The following is a 15,781-nucleotide window of genomic DNA, read 5'->3' as shown; positions in this document are numbered from 1 at the left end:
GGTCACACAGCAGGGGCATGGCAGAGCCCGGATTAGAGGTCAGTTCTCCAGCCGCCCAGGCCCGTATTCTTTCTGCTAGTCCTTATCTGACAGATTTATTGCTCCTATCCACTCTGCCCCACCCGTCCTCCTTCAGGCTGCCCAGAGATACATCTGCTCTTATCATTCAATCGATCGACGGCATTGATTTTGCAGGGCGCTGCGCTAAGCACACTGAAAGAGCACATTAGAGTTAATAGTCACGATCCCTGCCCTCAAGGATTCTACAGACTAGCGTAGGAGGCAAGACACTAAAATAAATGATCGGAAGGACGAAGCAATTAGGGCATAAAGATACGGACACTAGTGCTGCCCGAAGCACATTCCTTGAGTATTAACTCACCCGGACAATCAGGAATCTACTCCTCCCATTAAGTACTGAATCGATTGATCTAGTAATCATTTAGATTGAGATACAGCTATCTATTGATATGTGAATTGATCCCTCTCCTTTCCTCGGTTAAAACCTGAGATTGAACATGGATATCTGGCATTTCAACCCAGACCAGAGCTTTTCGCCCAGAGGTAGGAAGCAGAGACATTCCTGGGGATGGTTATGATGCCCATAAAGGAATAATAATAGTAATAATAATAATAATGGTAAAGTACCTAGAGGGTAGGAAACAGATATTCCTGGGGATAGTTACAATGCTCATATTATTATTAATAATAATAATAATGGTAAAGTACTACGTACCTGTTTCCACCTCCTATATGGACTGGAAGCCTTGTGTGGGACCGGGACTTGGGTCCAACCTGATTATCATAGATCTATCATAGCTCTTAGTAGAGTGCTCGACACATACTAAGCGCTTAAGAAATACCACTGTAATCGTTAATAATAACAATAATAATATCCTAAGCGCTTGGGAGAGGAGAATCCAACGATAAACACATTCCCTGCCCACAACGAGCTTACAGTCTACCGAAGGAACCCTGGGCTCAGGGACCTCTTCGACATCCCGGATCATCCGTGGCCCGGGGACCCGTCTCACCTCCGTCGGGGTAGCCTCCCTCCGGGCCGGTGCCCGGAGAATGGGTGGGTCCGGTGGTCCGGATCCAGTCTCCGTTATCTCCCGAAGACTGGGACCAGTCGCAGAAAGGCCGAGCGTTGTCCTCAAAGTCACACTGCTGGTAGATATCTGAGGGGGGACCTAAGCAGGACCGATTAATCAATCAATCAGTGGGCTTGACTGAGCGCTTAGGGTGGAGAGAACACTGTACCAATAATAATAATATTTGTTATTATAAATAATGATAATAATTATTATAATTATGGCATTTGCTAGCGCTTACTATGGGTCAGGCGCTGTTCTAAGGCCTGGGACAGATATGAGACAAGCGGATTGGACACAGTCCCTGTCCCACTTGGGGCTCACAGCCCCCATTTTCAGATGAGGGAACTGAGGCACAGAGAAGCGAAGCGGCTTGCCCAAAGGCCACGCAGCAAGCAAGTGGCGGAGCCGGGATTAAAACCCAGGTCCTTCTGATTTTCAGGTCTGTGCTCTATCCGCTATTCCACGCTGCTTCTCATAAGCCTGGGAGTGAGTAGATCCGATCCCTGCCTTCGAGGAGCTTCCAATTTAAGGAGTGATGGGAATCTGGCTACCCACTTCCTTTGCTAGTGGGAGCCCTCTCCCACACCCTCGACCTCTCCCCCATCCCTCAGTCACTTTAATGTCCATCTCCCCGTGTAGAAGCAGCACGTGAGAAGCAGCATGGCCTAGTGGTTAGAGCCCGGGCCCGGGAGTCAGTAGGTCATGGGTTCCACTCCTGGCTCTGCCACTTGTCACCTGTGTGACCTTAGGCAAGTCACTTCACTTCTCTGTGCCTCAGTGACCTCATCTGTAAAATGGGGATGCCCCACCTGGGTCAACCTGATTACCTTATAACTACCCCAGTGCTTGCACATAGTAAGGGCCTAACAAATACCAACATTATTATTATTCTCTGTGCCTCAGTTCTCTCATCTGTAAAAGGGGGATGGAGGCCGTGAGCCCCACGTGGGACAGGGACTGTATCCAGCACGACTTGCTTGTCTCCACCCCAGCATGTAGGACAGTGCCTGGCACATAATAAGCGCTTAACAAATACAGTTAATACCAATTAATTCTAGACCGTACGCTCCTTGTGTGCAGGAATCACATCTACCAACTCTATTGTATTATCCTTTCCCAAGCGCTTAGTACAGTGCTCTGCGCACAATAAGCGCTCAATAAATGCCACTGATTGACGGATCGATCCTCAAGTAGGGGAACTTTGGGTCTTCCCAATCTCACCTCCACAGGGGGTGATGCTCACAGCGTCCACAGCCACAGCTGGCCCAGGGGTCTCGCCAAACACACCTTGAATAACAAACTGAGAAAGAGAAATTGGGGAAACGGGATGAGAATGGATTCCTTATTCTCCTCAAAGAAGAAATACCTCCCCCGACCCAAACCCTCAGCAGTACCAACCCCCTTGGCTTCCCGTCCCAAAGTCCTGTTCCTCTCCTCTCAAAATAATAATAATACTAATTTCGGTGTTGGTTAAGCGCTTACAATGCGACAACCACTGTTTTAAGCAGTAGGATAGACACAAGATGAGCGGGTCAAACACAGTCCTGCCCTACGTGGGCCTCACAGTCACAGGGGGAGGGGGAAGGTGTATTTCATCTCCATTTTTCAGATGGGGAGACTGAGGCACAGAGGAGGTAAGTCACTTGCCCGAGGTCTCCCAGCAGGCAAGTGGTGGCACTGGGATTCAAACCCTGGTAGCCTGATTCTCCAGCCTGTGTTCTATTTGCACTCTTTTTCTATTCTTTTTTTTAATGGTATTTATCAAGCGCTTACTATGTGCCAGGCACTCTACTACGCGCTGGGGTAGATACAGACAGTCAGGTTGGACACGGTCCCTGTCCCACATGGGGCTCACGGTGCGAATCTCGCTTTTACAGATGAGGTAAATGAGGCCCAGAGAAGTGAAGGGACTTGTCCAGGGTCACACAGCAGACAAGTGGCGGAGCCAGGATGAGAACCCGGGTCCTTCTGACTCCCAGGCCTGGGATCTGGCCACTATCTTGTTTGTATCTACAGATAACCAGAGGTACCGCCCTCTCACCCTCCGGCCCCCCACATGTTCCCTCCTGGACGTAGGAGGACACACCCCACTCCCCTCATACCTGGACTTCTCCACTGCCCGTGTAACTGATGTTAGCAGGCTGCCAGCCGGAACCCGGCTGCCCCGAGAAGAGCGTCGGTCCCAAGGAACCCCCTGCATCGGAAGACAAGGAGGACGCAGTCAGAACGAGGGATTAGGAGTCTTAAGAAACTCTTCGGCCCTGCCCGCGCTCCCCCCGACTCACCCGTCTCCCCTCTCCCACCTCAACCCATCCCTGAAATTGTGAGCGGGGACCGGGTCTAAATCAGAACGAGGGGCTGTAGTCGCCGTGGGCAGGGAATGTCGCTGTTTATTGTTGGATCGGACTTTCCAAAGCGCTCAATAAAGTGCTCTGTACCCAGTAAGCGCTCAATAAATATGACCGAATGAATATACTCTCCCAGTGCTTCAGTGTTCTGCAAACAGTAAGTGCTCAATAAATCCCATCGATAGGGTTGACTGAATAAAAGCAGCCGCGTATGAGCTTTCGTACTCCTTCCCCCAGCCCCGCAACGCTTAATAATAATAATGATGATGATGGCATTTGTTAAGTGCTTACTGTGTGCCAGGCACTGTACTAAGAACCGGGGTGGATCCAAGCAAATCGGGTTGGACAGTCCCCCGTCCCACATGGGGCTCACAGTCTCAATCCCCATTTTACAGATGAGGTCACTGAGGTACAGAGTAGTGAAGTGACTCGCCTAAGGTCACACGACAGACGTGGCGGATCCGGAATTAGAACCAATGTTCATAGCCCCCTACTCTGCCCCTTCCCCTAACTGTAATTTACGCGAATGTTTGTCTCCTCCGTTAGACTTGAAGCTCCCCAAGGACAGGGATCGGTCTACCCACGTTATTATATCGTCTGTCCCCAGGCGTATAATAATAATAATAATAATGAATAATAATAACGAATAAGGTGTATAGAAGACAGCACACAGTAAGCACTCGATAAATACCACTGACAGGTTGATTGAGTAAATCTAATCAATCAGAACTGGGTTCTAGTCGTGACTCCATCACTTGTCTGCTGTGTGGTCTTGGGCAAGCCTCTTAACTTCTCTGTGCCTCAGTTTCCTCCTCTGTAAAACGGGATGGAGACTGTGAGCCCCATGTAGGACAGGGACTGTCTCCGGCTCAATTTACTTGTATCCATCCCAGCGACTAGTACGGTGCCTGGCACAGAATAAGAGCTTAACAAATACCATCATCATTATTATTATTATTATGATGTGAACGTAGCACCCCGAGATAAGACTTACCTGGGACTAGGGTGTAGACTTGCAGGACGGCACCAGGGGAGGGGTCATGGAGGAAGTAATGGAAAGAGAGACTCAGACAGCTGCCGGTCTGGGTCAGGGGGCTCATCAAGTAGGCCTTTGCTCCAGGTGAAGCATTCTTGGGGTCCAGGAGCATGTAGTAGCCGTCTGTTGGAGACAAGGACAGCGGAGAGGCAGGTGAGGCCCATGCGGGACAGGGACTGTGTCTGGGATTATTATTATTACACTACTCCTAAGAATACTCTGTGAAGTGTTTATTATGTGTCTAGACTGCGTCCAACTGATTATCTTGTTGGACTCTCCCAACCGTTCAGGACAGTGCCGTGCACATAGTAAGCGCTCAATAAATACCACTGATTGATCGATTGAATGTAAGCTCATCTCTAGGCTGTAAGCTCATTGTGAGCAGGATATGTGCTTATTTATTATTAATAATAATAATGGTATTTATTAGGCACTTACTATGTGCCAAGCACTGTTCTAAGCACTGGGGAAGATACAGACTCTGTCTAACCCGATTTGCTTGTATCCACCCTAGCGTTTAGTACAGTGCCTGGCACATAGGAAGCGCTTAACAAATACTGTAATTATTACTTCTGTTATGATTGTAAGCGGTCCACAAATTAATACAAATAATAGGGGCCACTGAGGCAGCAGCATACAACTCTTTGGAGGGCTTTATGCTTCCATAAGAGAGGCTCCCAAAGAGAAGCAGCGTGGTGTGGGAGTCAGAGGACCTGGGTTCTAATCCTGACTCCGCCACTTATCTGCTGTGTGACCTTGGGCAAGCCGCTTCATTTCTCTATGCCTCCGTTACCTCATCTGTAAAATGGGAGATGAAGACTGTGAGCCCCACGAGGGACACCCTGATGACCTTGCGTGGACCCCAGAGCTTAGAAGAGTGCTTGATGCCTAGTAAGCGCTCAACAAATACCATCATTTTATTATTATTATAAGCCTCTGGTCGGGGGGAAGCCCCAGCCGCCATAGCTAACCCGGCCAATTCTCTCCCCTCACACCCAACTGCCTCTGGGTTGGAGTTCAAAGGGCCTTGTAGAACCTGAGCCGTTTCCAGCCTCAAAGGTGGCTGATCCCAGGGTGGAGCCGAAATCCATGACAGAAAAATCCGGCCATCTCTCTCCCTCTCCCCTGTGAGTCACGGCCGTCCACCCGAACCTCAACCCCGGGGAAGCGGCTGCCTCTGGGGTGCCGCCCCAACAACCACATATAAAAACAGTCATCACCCTCCTCCTAGTCAAGGTTGCTTTTAGGGCGGGATCGTCACCAAAATGAACCGGGGAGCTCCCATGCCCTAGGCCTTCCTGGAGATAGGGATAAGACACATCCCTCCCCACAGCACTTGTGTATATTTGTACATATTTATTACTCTACTTCATTAAGGATGTGTCTTTATCTAGAATTCTATTTATTTTGATGGTATTGATGCCTGTCTACTTGTTTTGTTCTGTTGTCTGTCTCTCCCTTCTAGTCTCTGAGCCCGTTGTTGGATAGGGATGGACACCCTCTGTACTTTCCAAGTGCTTAGTACAGTGCTCTGCACACAGTAAGCGCTCAGTAAATACGATTGAATGAATGAATCTCCTATAATTCAGCCTTTTTTCTCCTCAGGAACAGCTGACTCTGAGGAGGGGAAGGTTGTCCTTTTTGCCCGGGCGTTTCCGTAGCGGAACCGGGCTGGGGGAAGGCGGGTTTTGGGGCCGGGATGAAGGAGTTTTCTCGGTCTCTCGGCGTTGGCACTTGAAGGACGAGGAAAAAGGTGAATAGTTGAGATGAGAGAAAATGAATGAGAAAAGGAGAAAAAAAGGAGGGTAGAGGAAGAAAGGAGAGGAGACAGAGAGGGAAATTCATTCAGTCGTATTTATTGAGCACTTACTGTGTGCAGAGCACTGAACTAAGCGCTTGGGAAAGTACAAAACAACATAGTGACACCCCCTGCCTACAACGAGCTCACAGCCTAGAGGATGAAAAGGGAGGAAAGTCAAGGGGTAAATGGGATCAGAGAGGAAAAGGCAGGGAATCAATCAATCGCTGGTATTTATTGAGTGCTTACTGTGTGCAGAGCACTGTTCTGAGCGCTTGGGAGCATACAATATAACAATATAACAGAACTGGTAGACACATTCCTTGCCTATAAAGAGCTTACAGTCTAGAAGGGGAGGCAGACATTAATATGAAAAAATAAATTAGAGATCTGTTCAGGAGTGCTTGTGGGACTGAGGGAGGGGGGTGAATAAAGGAAGTAAATCTAGATGATGAAGAAAGGAGTGGGAGAAGAGGAAGTGAGGGAGATGGTAGAGAGAGAAAGAACAATAATAGCCATGGTATTTGTTAAGCGCTTACTATGTGCCAGGTACTGTTCTAAGCACGGGGGTAGAGGCAAGCAAATCAGGCTTGGACAGATTCCCTGTCCAATGTGGGGCTCACAGTCTCAATCTCCATTTTACAGATGAGGAAATTGAGGCACAGAGAAATGAAGTGACTTGCCGAAGGTCACTCAGCAGACAAGTGGCAGAGCCGGGATTAGAACCCATGAACTTCTGACTCCCAGACCCGTGCTCTATCCACTATGCCACGCTGCCAAGAAAGAGAGAATGAAGAACAGTGTGATGGAGAGGGAAAAGGAGGGGAAGGAGAAGAAATAGGGACTAAAATAAGTGAGGGAAGTGAGGAGAGAAGAGAAGGGGAGAAAAGGGAGGTGGTAAAGAAGAGTGGGGGGAAGAGAGGGCTAGACTGTAAGCTTGATGTAGGCGGGGAATGTGTCTAACAACTCTTTATTGTACTCTCCCAAGCAGTTAGTACAGTGCTCTGCATGCCATAAGCGCTCAATACAAACCTTTGTTTGGAGTGGGAAAGGGGATAGACTGAAAGAAAGGAGAGTGGTGACAAGAAAATAGAGATGAAGAGAGCAGGTGGGAATGGAGATAGATGGGGAGGATGAAGGGAAAGAGGACACTAACCCAGAAGAGAAATGACCACAGGTACCAAGACCCCGAAAGACAGGAGAAGGCAACGAAGAGCAGCAGCCATTGGGAGATTTAATCCCTCTCCCTATTAGGCTTGTGGTTGCTGCAGGTCAGATGAGACTCTCCCTGCTGTGTCGTAGTAATAATAATAATAATAATTGCGGTATTTGTTAAGTGTTTACCATGTGCTAAGTGCTGGAGTGGATATAAGCAATTTGGATCGAACACAGTCCCTGTCCCACATGGGGCTCACAGTCTGAATCCCCATTTTACAGATGAGGGAACTAAGGAACAGCGAAACGAAGTGACTAGCCCAAGGCCACAAAGCGGAAGAGTGGCGGAGGCTGGATTAGAACCCATGACCTTCTGACTCCCAGGCCCGTGATCTAGCCATTATGCCATGCTGTTTCTCAGTGTAGGGTGGCGGAGAAAAGGAGACACAGGTACTGTCCTTCCTCTCAAAATGCTTACCCTCTAAAAGGGGGAAGGAGACTGTAAGCTCGTTATGGACAGGGAATGTGTCTGTTTATTGTTGCATTGTACTCTTCCAAGCATTTAGTACAGTGCTCGGCACACAGTAAGCACTCAATAAATATGATTGAATGAATGAATGGAGACAGGTAGAGTAAGTCACCAGTAGGAAGGTAAAGGGAGAGGCGAACGAGATGTTGGTTGGGAGTATTGGGGTGGGGTGGACAGCGTCACTCACTGCCGGGTTTGGAGAAATCGTCTGCAGGCCCCCCTGCCACCGATCCCGTCCGCTGGTTCCAGTTGGCGTCCCGGGATTCGGAAATTCGGCTCCAGCCACACAGGTCGCCACGGGAGTCGAAGTCACAGGAGCTGAAAGAACAAGCTGAGGGAAGGAATAAGCTCATTAGTTCCTGCGCTGCCCATCTTAGACTGCATCACCTCTCTTACTCCGTCCATCCGGGTGATCTTCCAGGCCCTGCGATGCTACTGGCTCTGGGGAAGGGGCTTGGTCGGTCCCATGGTGATGAATCGGAGTCCCCCTACTTCAGGGGGTCTGCCGATTTGGGGTCGACGGGGAGGAACAGGAAGAGGCATTAGCCGAGATTGAAACTGTGAGGAGCAGCATGGCCTTGTGGAAAGAGCACGGGCCAGAGAGTCAGAGGATCTGGGGTCTAATCCCAGCTCTGCCACATGCCTGCTGTGTGACCTTGGACAAGTCACTGCATTTCTCTGGCCCCAGTCACCTCCTCTGTAAAATGGGGACTAAGACTGTGAGCCCCCTGTGGGACAGGGACTGTGTCCAACCCAATTATCTTGTGCTTAGAACAGTACTAGGCCAGAGTAAGCGCTTAACAAGTACCACTCTTCTTCTTTTCATTATTATTGTTATATATAATAATATTATACAATACAATTATATTGTGTATTATATAATGTTATATATTATAATAACATTGGGTCATTATTAATAATAATAAAGCAGGGACTCTTGGGAATACAGTTCCCTCCCGCTGAGGTTGGGAGTCCCACGTGGGTAGGGACCGTGACTCATCCGATTGTATCGAATCTATCCCAGCGCTCAGCACATTCCTCCTCTTCAAAATGCCGTGGAGTCGCTTCCGACCCGTAGCGACTCCGTGGACACACCCCCTTCAGAACATCCCGTCTTCTGTCATAAAGTCGCTCTGGTGTGCGTATCTGTGAATGGACACCTTATCATGCCAGGAGAGTTTGCGTACACTGATGAAGGTTAGAGCCATGCCGCATGAGACCAGTCAGAATGGAGAGGTCTAAGCCGAAGCATCAAAGTCGATTCACCCGGGCTGGGCTCAGCACATTGTCGGCGTTAAACAAATATCACAATTATCATCATTAGCCGAATGAGTGGATCCCGGGAAATCGGGGGTCAGGAGAAGGATAGCAAAAAAAGATCGGGGAATATTACTTACCCTCACAGGATCCGGAATGGATGGACACAGAGTCCAGGGCGATATCCAAGTAGGGGGTATTTCCTCTCACCGCCTCAAATATCAGCTAAAAAGAAGGAAGGGGGCGGAGAGGTCAGTCGTCCTGCCCTCCCCAAATCTCCAATCTCCCCCTCACCTACCTCTCCCTTCGAAGACCCAATCAGCCTGCCCTTCCCCCACCCCCTCCCCAGCCTCCACTCTCCACCGAGCTCCGATGACCAGTTGCCCCCTCCCCCATTTCCACAGGCATCTGGATGGGAATCCGTGGACGCCCGTGAATCTCACCTCCATAGGCCGGGGGTACGCGGGGGTGACCGTGATGGCAGCCCGGAGCCAGGAGGGGCTCTGGGAGGCGGTACGGTTCCAGAGAAGAGTCGGGGGGCCGCTGCCGGGCCCCTTCAGGAGAAGCTTGAGCTGGAAACCCTGGGACGAATCAGGCAGTCCAAACATGTGGTAAGCAAACTCCACGCACACTGGGCCAGACTCTGAGAGCGGGGGACTTAGCAGTTGAGTCATCCCTCCTTTGGAGAACTCTCCAGCTTCCATGTGCAAGTAATATCCCTCTGGGAATGGAGAGAAAGAGAGAGAAAACAAGGAGGTGAGGACACTTGGCCCTCCTGACGTTAGCTCCGGGGGACAGCATGATGGCAGAGTGAAAATCCAGGGGATCCAGTCAGTCAATCAATCGTATTTTTTGAGCATTTACTGTGTGCAGAACACGGTACTAAGCGCTTGGGAGAGGACAATATAACGATATAAAAGACACCTGCCCACAGTGAGTTTAAAGTTCAGAGGTGGAGACAGACATTAATAGAAATAAATGACGGATATCGACGTAAATGCGGTGGGGTTGGGGGGGACAAATAAAGGGAGTAAGTCAGGGTGATGTGGGAGGGAGTGGGAGGAGAGGAAAGGGAGGCTTAGTCAGGGAAGGCCTCTGGGAGGAGGCGGGTCTTCAATAAAACTTTGAAAGGGCGGGGGGGGGGTCGATCAATTAGTCTATCAGTGGTCCTCTACCAACCATTTAGGGCAGGACTCTGCACATAGTAGGCGCTTGATAAAGCCGTTGAATGATTGGTACTTGCCGAGTGCTTACTGTGCAACCTCTCAGGGGACTCCTAAAGAGTAGGAAAACATGAACTCTGTCCTCCCAGGGCTTACAATCTAGCGGGTGAGACGGACGTTAAACTAAATTGCGCAGAGTGGGCAGAGTCACCGAGATACCACATCATTTTCCCTCCCTCCATCTCCTCTGGCGTCTTCTCCCAAATCAATTCCCGTCCTAGAGCCCAAACTAAATCGATCAATCAGTCCTATTTATTGAGTTCTTCTGGTGCGCAGAGGACTATTCTCAGCGCTTGGGAGAGTACAATAGAACAATATAACAGACACCTCCCGGCCCACTGCTTCCTTAGTCCCCATCCAAAACCCCAATATCCTCCCCAGTGCCCAGGTCCTCCAGCCCCCCAGCTCCGGTCCCTGGACCCAAACTGGTCTCTCACCTCCGTTGGGGTAGCCCCCAGGGGGACCAGTGCTCTCGGTAGGGGTGTGACCGTCAGTCCGAGTCCAATCCCCGTCGTCTCCGGGCATTTGGGTCCAGCCACAGAGGGGGTCGGCGTCATCCTCAAAATCGCACTGCGCAAGCGTGGCTGGGGAGGGGAACAAAGATGATAAAGGATTAGCGGGGTGATGGAGGGTCAAAGAGCAAAGAAAACGGGGCGGGGGGATAGGGGTGAGGACATTGTCCGGCAAGGTGGACCTGGTGAGCAGATAAACTGTGGGATGACCAGTTCCCTCCCTGTGCCCATCGGCTAGGTCGGTTCTCTCCAAACCTGAGTTTGGGTCCTAACTGGATCAGCTTGGCGTTTTCCTGGAGTGTGGGGGGATTGGCAAGGGCGGGGTGGGGGTCTTGCCCCCACAGGTATCAGATCCAAGGGTCTGACCTAGATGTGGGCAAGTGGGGTGCTGACAAATCTCAGAGGGCCACGTCACGGTTCCGGTGGGTTCTGAGGGCCGGAAACAGCCGGGACCTGAACGGAGAGGTCTCAGTTGACCCGGACTCCCCCTCCCACCCCCCGACCCCCCGGAGGCCTTTGGAGCTAGAGTGCCCCAGATTGGTCTCATTTCCCCCCTTGGGACCTAAATCCGAAATGGCAGCCGGACCCCTTTCAGCTTCCTGCTTCCAGCGCTTGGTTGGGCACAGGGGGCCAACAGGCCCAGAGCCGAATAGGGGCCGGGGGGAAACCGCCATCATGGATGGGGGAGCGGGGAGATCTGGCTCCGGGAGAGGGTGGAGGGAAAGAAGCATTAGTGCCGAAATGCAGGATAACTAGGTCCTCTAATTGGAATAGGGTTGGCGGGGTGTTGGGCTGTGGGGAACAGAGGAGAGTCAGTCAGTCAGGCAGGCAATGGTATTTATTGAGCACTTACTGTGTGCAGAACACCGCACTGAGTGCTTGGGAGAGTCCAGTAGAACAATAATTCCCTGCCCACAATGAGCTTACAGTCTAGAGGGGGAGACAGATATTAAGAGCAATAAATATATGACAGATCTGGACATAACTGCTGGGGGGGCAGGGAGAGGAGCAGATTGAGGGGCTCTGGGGGTCACGAGGGTGGAGCCAGGGAAGACGCCCCTGGTTTAACTTACATCTGCCCAGCGAGTGGTGGATTCTGACGCTCCCATCCAGGGGCTTCTCTCTCCTGTGGGGATTGAGATCGGAGGGGGGGGAGAGAAGTCAAAATGAGAGAAGTCAAGATTATCAAAGGCTCAGACCACACCTAGGAACTCCCCCTGCCTAATCCATGCAGCGGGATTTATTGAGCTCCACCTCTGGGTGCAGAGCACTGTACTAAAATCTTGGGAGAGTACAGTGGAATTAACAGTCCCGATCCCTGCCCTCCAGGACCTGACACCTACAGGCCCCCCAGAAACACTTCCCTTCCACTTTGCTGACTGTTCCTCACATTGCCAAGAATTGAGAAATGTAACCAGGAGGAGAGAAGATCTGATTTCTTCTTATTAATAATAATTATAATAATAATAGGAGAAGAAGAAAAAGGAGGAGGAGGAAAAAGGAAAAAGAGGAAGAAGTGGAAGAAAAGAAAGGAGGAAGGAGAAGCAGAAGAAGAATTTGTTAAATGGTTATTACGGGTCAAGCACAAGAATAGGGACAATATAAGCAGATTGGACCCAATCCATATTCCACAAGGGCTTCCAGTCTAAGTGGGAGGGACAACAGGGACCGAACCCCCATTTTACGAATGAGGATAAAGAAACGTAAAAGAGAAGTGATTTGCCCGAGGCCACACACTGGGCAAGGCGAGCGGCGATTCGAACCCAGGTCTCCAAACTCCCAGCCCCGGGCTCTTTCCCCTAGGCCACCCTGCTCTCTGATGTGAGAGCTGTCCCCTCAGAAGGGCAGGGGGGCTGACAGTCTTGGGGACGGAGTTGGGGCAGCAGAAGCTCGGGGCCCCCTCTCTCGGGGATGGCTGAATCGAGTATGCGCTGCTCTCTCTGAGCCAGGGATGATGAAAAGCGGCGTGAGATGAGAAGCAGTGAGGCTTAGTGGAAAGAGCACAGGCTTGAGAGTCAGAGGACGTGGGTTCTAATCCCGGGTCCGCCACTTGTCTGCTGAGAGGCCTTGGGCCAGCCACTTCACTTCTCTGTGCCTCAGTGACCTCATCTGTACAATGGGGATTAAGACTGTGAGCCCCACGTGGAACAACCTGATTACCTTGCATTTGCCCCGGAGCTTAGAACAGTGCTTGGCACGTAGTAAGTGCTTAACAGATACCAAAATTATTATTATTAACCAGGACGGTGTCTGGAATCCCGTGCACTCCTTGTGTCCACAGGGTTGGAGGTGGGCCTTTCTCCCCCCACCCCTTCCCCGCAGGTCCCGGACTCCATTCGTGCCATTCATTCATTCAGTCATATTTATCGAGCGCTTACTGTGGGCAAAGCACTGTACTAAGTGCTCGGGAGAGGACAATAAAACGGACATATCCCCTGTCCACAGTGAGCTTACAATCTACAGGCGGGAGACAGACGTTAATAGAAATAAATAAAATAAATCCCCCGAGAAATTCCAGCCGACCCCTACTCGGTCCACCCGCTGTCCAAGACATCCTCTCTGGCCTCTGTCCATCCGTCCCCAACTCAGCCTGCCCCCCCCCCCAACCGGCGCCCTCTCCGCTGAGCCGTTCCTGGCCTCTTCCTCGTCACCCTCCCACAAGCTCACCGGACAGGAGCGGGCTGATGTCCCTGGCCCTCAGCAGGCCCCAGTAACAGCATCAGCAGGGGCAAGGCCCAGGCCGGGGCAGCCATGGGGGCGGGGGGCCGGAGAGGGAGAGCGCTTCTTGGAAGCCCCTGGCGATCGGAGAGGCGGAGGCAGCCCGGTGAGGATTTTTAAATCCTCACTCTACCCTTTGGCCTCCCCCTCGGTCTCCTTTCATCCGCCCAGGGCTCAAAGGGCCCGTTTATGGGCACCCCCACCTTCAACCCACCTCAGCCTCTGGGAGAGATTTGCCTCCCGCTCTTCTCAGAGCACCCCACCCTTGATGTGACAACCTCCCGAGACAACCCACCCACCCGACCTCAACTTTGGGGCTCCGCCACCCGGCTCTCAGGGGCCGGGGTCGTGGGCGCTAGCCAAGGAGGCCATCTGGGACCTTGGTGTGTGGGTGGGGCATCTTAGGAGGTGCCAAGCCGGGATGCAGGGATGCGGGGTGAGGGATGGGATGCTTTAAGTTCTAGGAGAGGCCCTGGGTTCCGGGACTGAGCAGAGGGAGGGGCGGAGGTGGGGGAGGGGGCCGGGGGTGACAGGAGGTAGGGCGGTCTGGATTCCCACGGCCCTCAAGCCCCTTGCCCTCTCCTACCTCTCCTCGCTACTCTCTTACTCCAACCCAGCCCGCACACTTCGCCCCTCTAATGCCAAGCTTATCGCTCTACCTCGATCTCCTCTGTCTCACCGCCGACCTCTCGCCCACGTCCTGCCTCTGGCCTGGAACGCCCTCCCTCCTCATACCCGACAGACAATGACTCTCCCTGCCTTCAAAGCCTTATTGAAGGCACATCTCCTCCTCCAAGAAGCCTTCCCTGACTAAGCCTTCCTCTCCTCTTCTCCCTCTCCCTTCTGCATGGCCTTGATTTGCTCCCTTTATTCATCCCCCCTCCCAGCCCCGCACCACTTATGTCCCTATCCACCATTTATTTATTTCTACTCATGTCTCTCTCCCCTTCTTGACTGTAAGTTCGCCATGGGCAGGGAAAGTGTCGGTTATTTTTTTTATATCGTCCTCTCCCAAGCACCGAGTACAGTCCTCTGCACACAGGAAGCGTTCAATAAATACGTACTGACCGACTCCCAGCCGCTCATCGATGCCTCTGACGCATGGTCCTGCCCTCCTGCTATTGGAAATGACCCTGAGATTCCCAACCTTTGACCTGCAAGGAAGAGAATCTGATTTTGCCACGAATGCCAGCTCAGGGGAGGAGACCGGTAGTTATTTTCCAGTTAATGAGGGAGACATGCCAAAGTCGGGGACTAAGCGGCGAAAGAAGTTTATATAACTTCCTCTCTTCCCACTCTCGATGACCAGGTCACCGCTCTCTACTCCACCCTCTCTACTCATCTCAACTTTCTCGCCCCCCTTTCCCTCCGGGCTCTCGCTCCACTAACCCACAGCCCTGGGTCACCGCCTCTCTCCGCCTCCTTCGCTCCTATGTTGGAGCTGCCGAGCGCTGCTGGCGAAGGTCCAAACACCAAGCCCACCTTATCCATTTGAAATTTTTCCTTTCCTGCCTTAACTCTGCCCTCTCCTGCGCTAGGCAAAACTTCTTTTCTTCCCTCATTGACACCCATGCCCGTCGCCCCCGCCAATTGTTCCGGACCTTTAATTCTCTCCTTAAGCACCCTGTTCCTCCCCCTCCCCCTTCCCTCACCCCCAATGATCTGGCCACCTACTTCATCACGAAAATTAACACAATCAGGTCTGGGCTCCCCAAAGTCACCCCTCCCCTTCTTGCCTCCCCCCCCAACCCTCTCCCCTACTTTCCCATCCTTCCCTGCAGTATCCTCAGAGGAGATCTCCTCCCTCCTCGCAAGTGCCACCCCCTCCACCTGTGCCTTTGACCCCTTTCCCGCTCACCTTATAAAAACCATCGCCCCTGCCCTTCTCCCTTCCTCAACTTCTATCTTTAACCGCTCACTCTCCAATGGCTTCTTCCCCTATGCCTTCAAACATGCCCATGTCTCCCCCATCCTAAAAAATCCCTCTCTAGACCCCACTTCCAGTTATTGCCCTATCTCCCTCCTACCCTTCCTTTCCAAGCTCCTAGAACGAGTCATCTACACTCGCTGCCTAGAATTCCTTAACTCCCATTCTCTCCTGGACCCCC

The 15,781-nt window shown here is 51.6% G+C and overlaps 1 protein-coding gene across 1 annotated transcript in view; it reads right to left on the bottom strand.

Annotated features, from left to right (window-relative positions):
• ZAN (zonadhesin) overlaps positions 1 to 13,708 on the bottom strand; it is a 68,293-nt gene extending 54,585 nt beyond the window's left edge. The window contains 10 exon segments of the mRNA XM_039910881.1: positions 1,035 to 1,181; positions 2,319 to 2,397; positions 3,200 to 3,291; positions 4,440 to 4,604; positions 8,151 to 8,294; positions 9,361 to 9,445; positions 9,664 to 9,941; positions 10,881 to 11,027; positions 12,029 to 12,081; positions 13,623 to 13,708. Of these exon segments, the coding sequence (XP_039766815.1) occupies positions 1,035 to 1,181; positions 2,319 to 2,397; positions 3,200 to 3,291; positions 4,440 to 4,604; positions 8,151 to 8,294; positions 9,361 to 9,445; positions 9,664 to 9,941; positions 10,881 to 11,027; positions 12,029 to 12,081; positions 13,623 to 13,708 (1,276 nt within the window).
• Between the last annotated feature and the right edge of the window lie 2,073 nt (positions 13,709 to 15,781).

The sequence above is a fragment of the Ornithorhynchus anatinus genome, chromosome X5 (assembly GCF_004115215.2).
Source record: "Ornithorhynchus anatinus isolate Pmale09 chromosome X5, mOrnAna1.pri.v4, whole genome shotgun sequence".
Classification (NCBI taxonomy): domain Eukaryota; kingdom Metazoa; phylum Chordata; class Mammalia; order Monotremata; family Ornithorhynchidae; genus Ornithorhynchus; species Ornithorhynchus anatinus.
The sequence above is the reverse complement of the archived record's forward strand: the minus strand, read 5'-3'. Positions and strand labels throughout refer to the sequence as shown.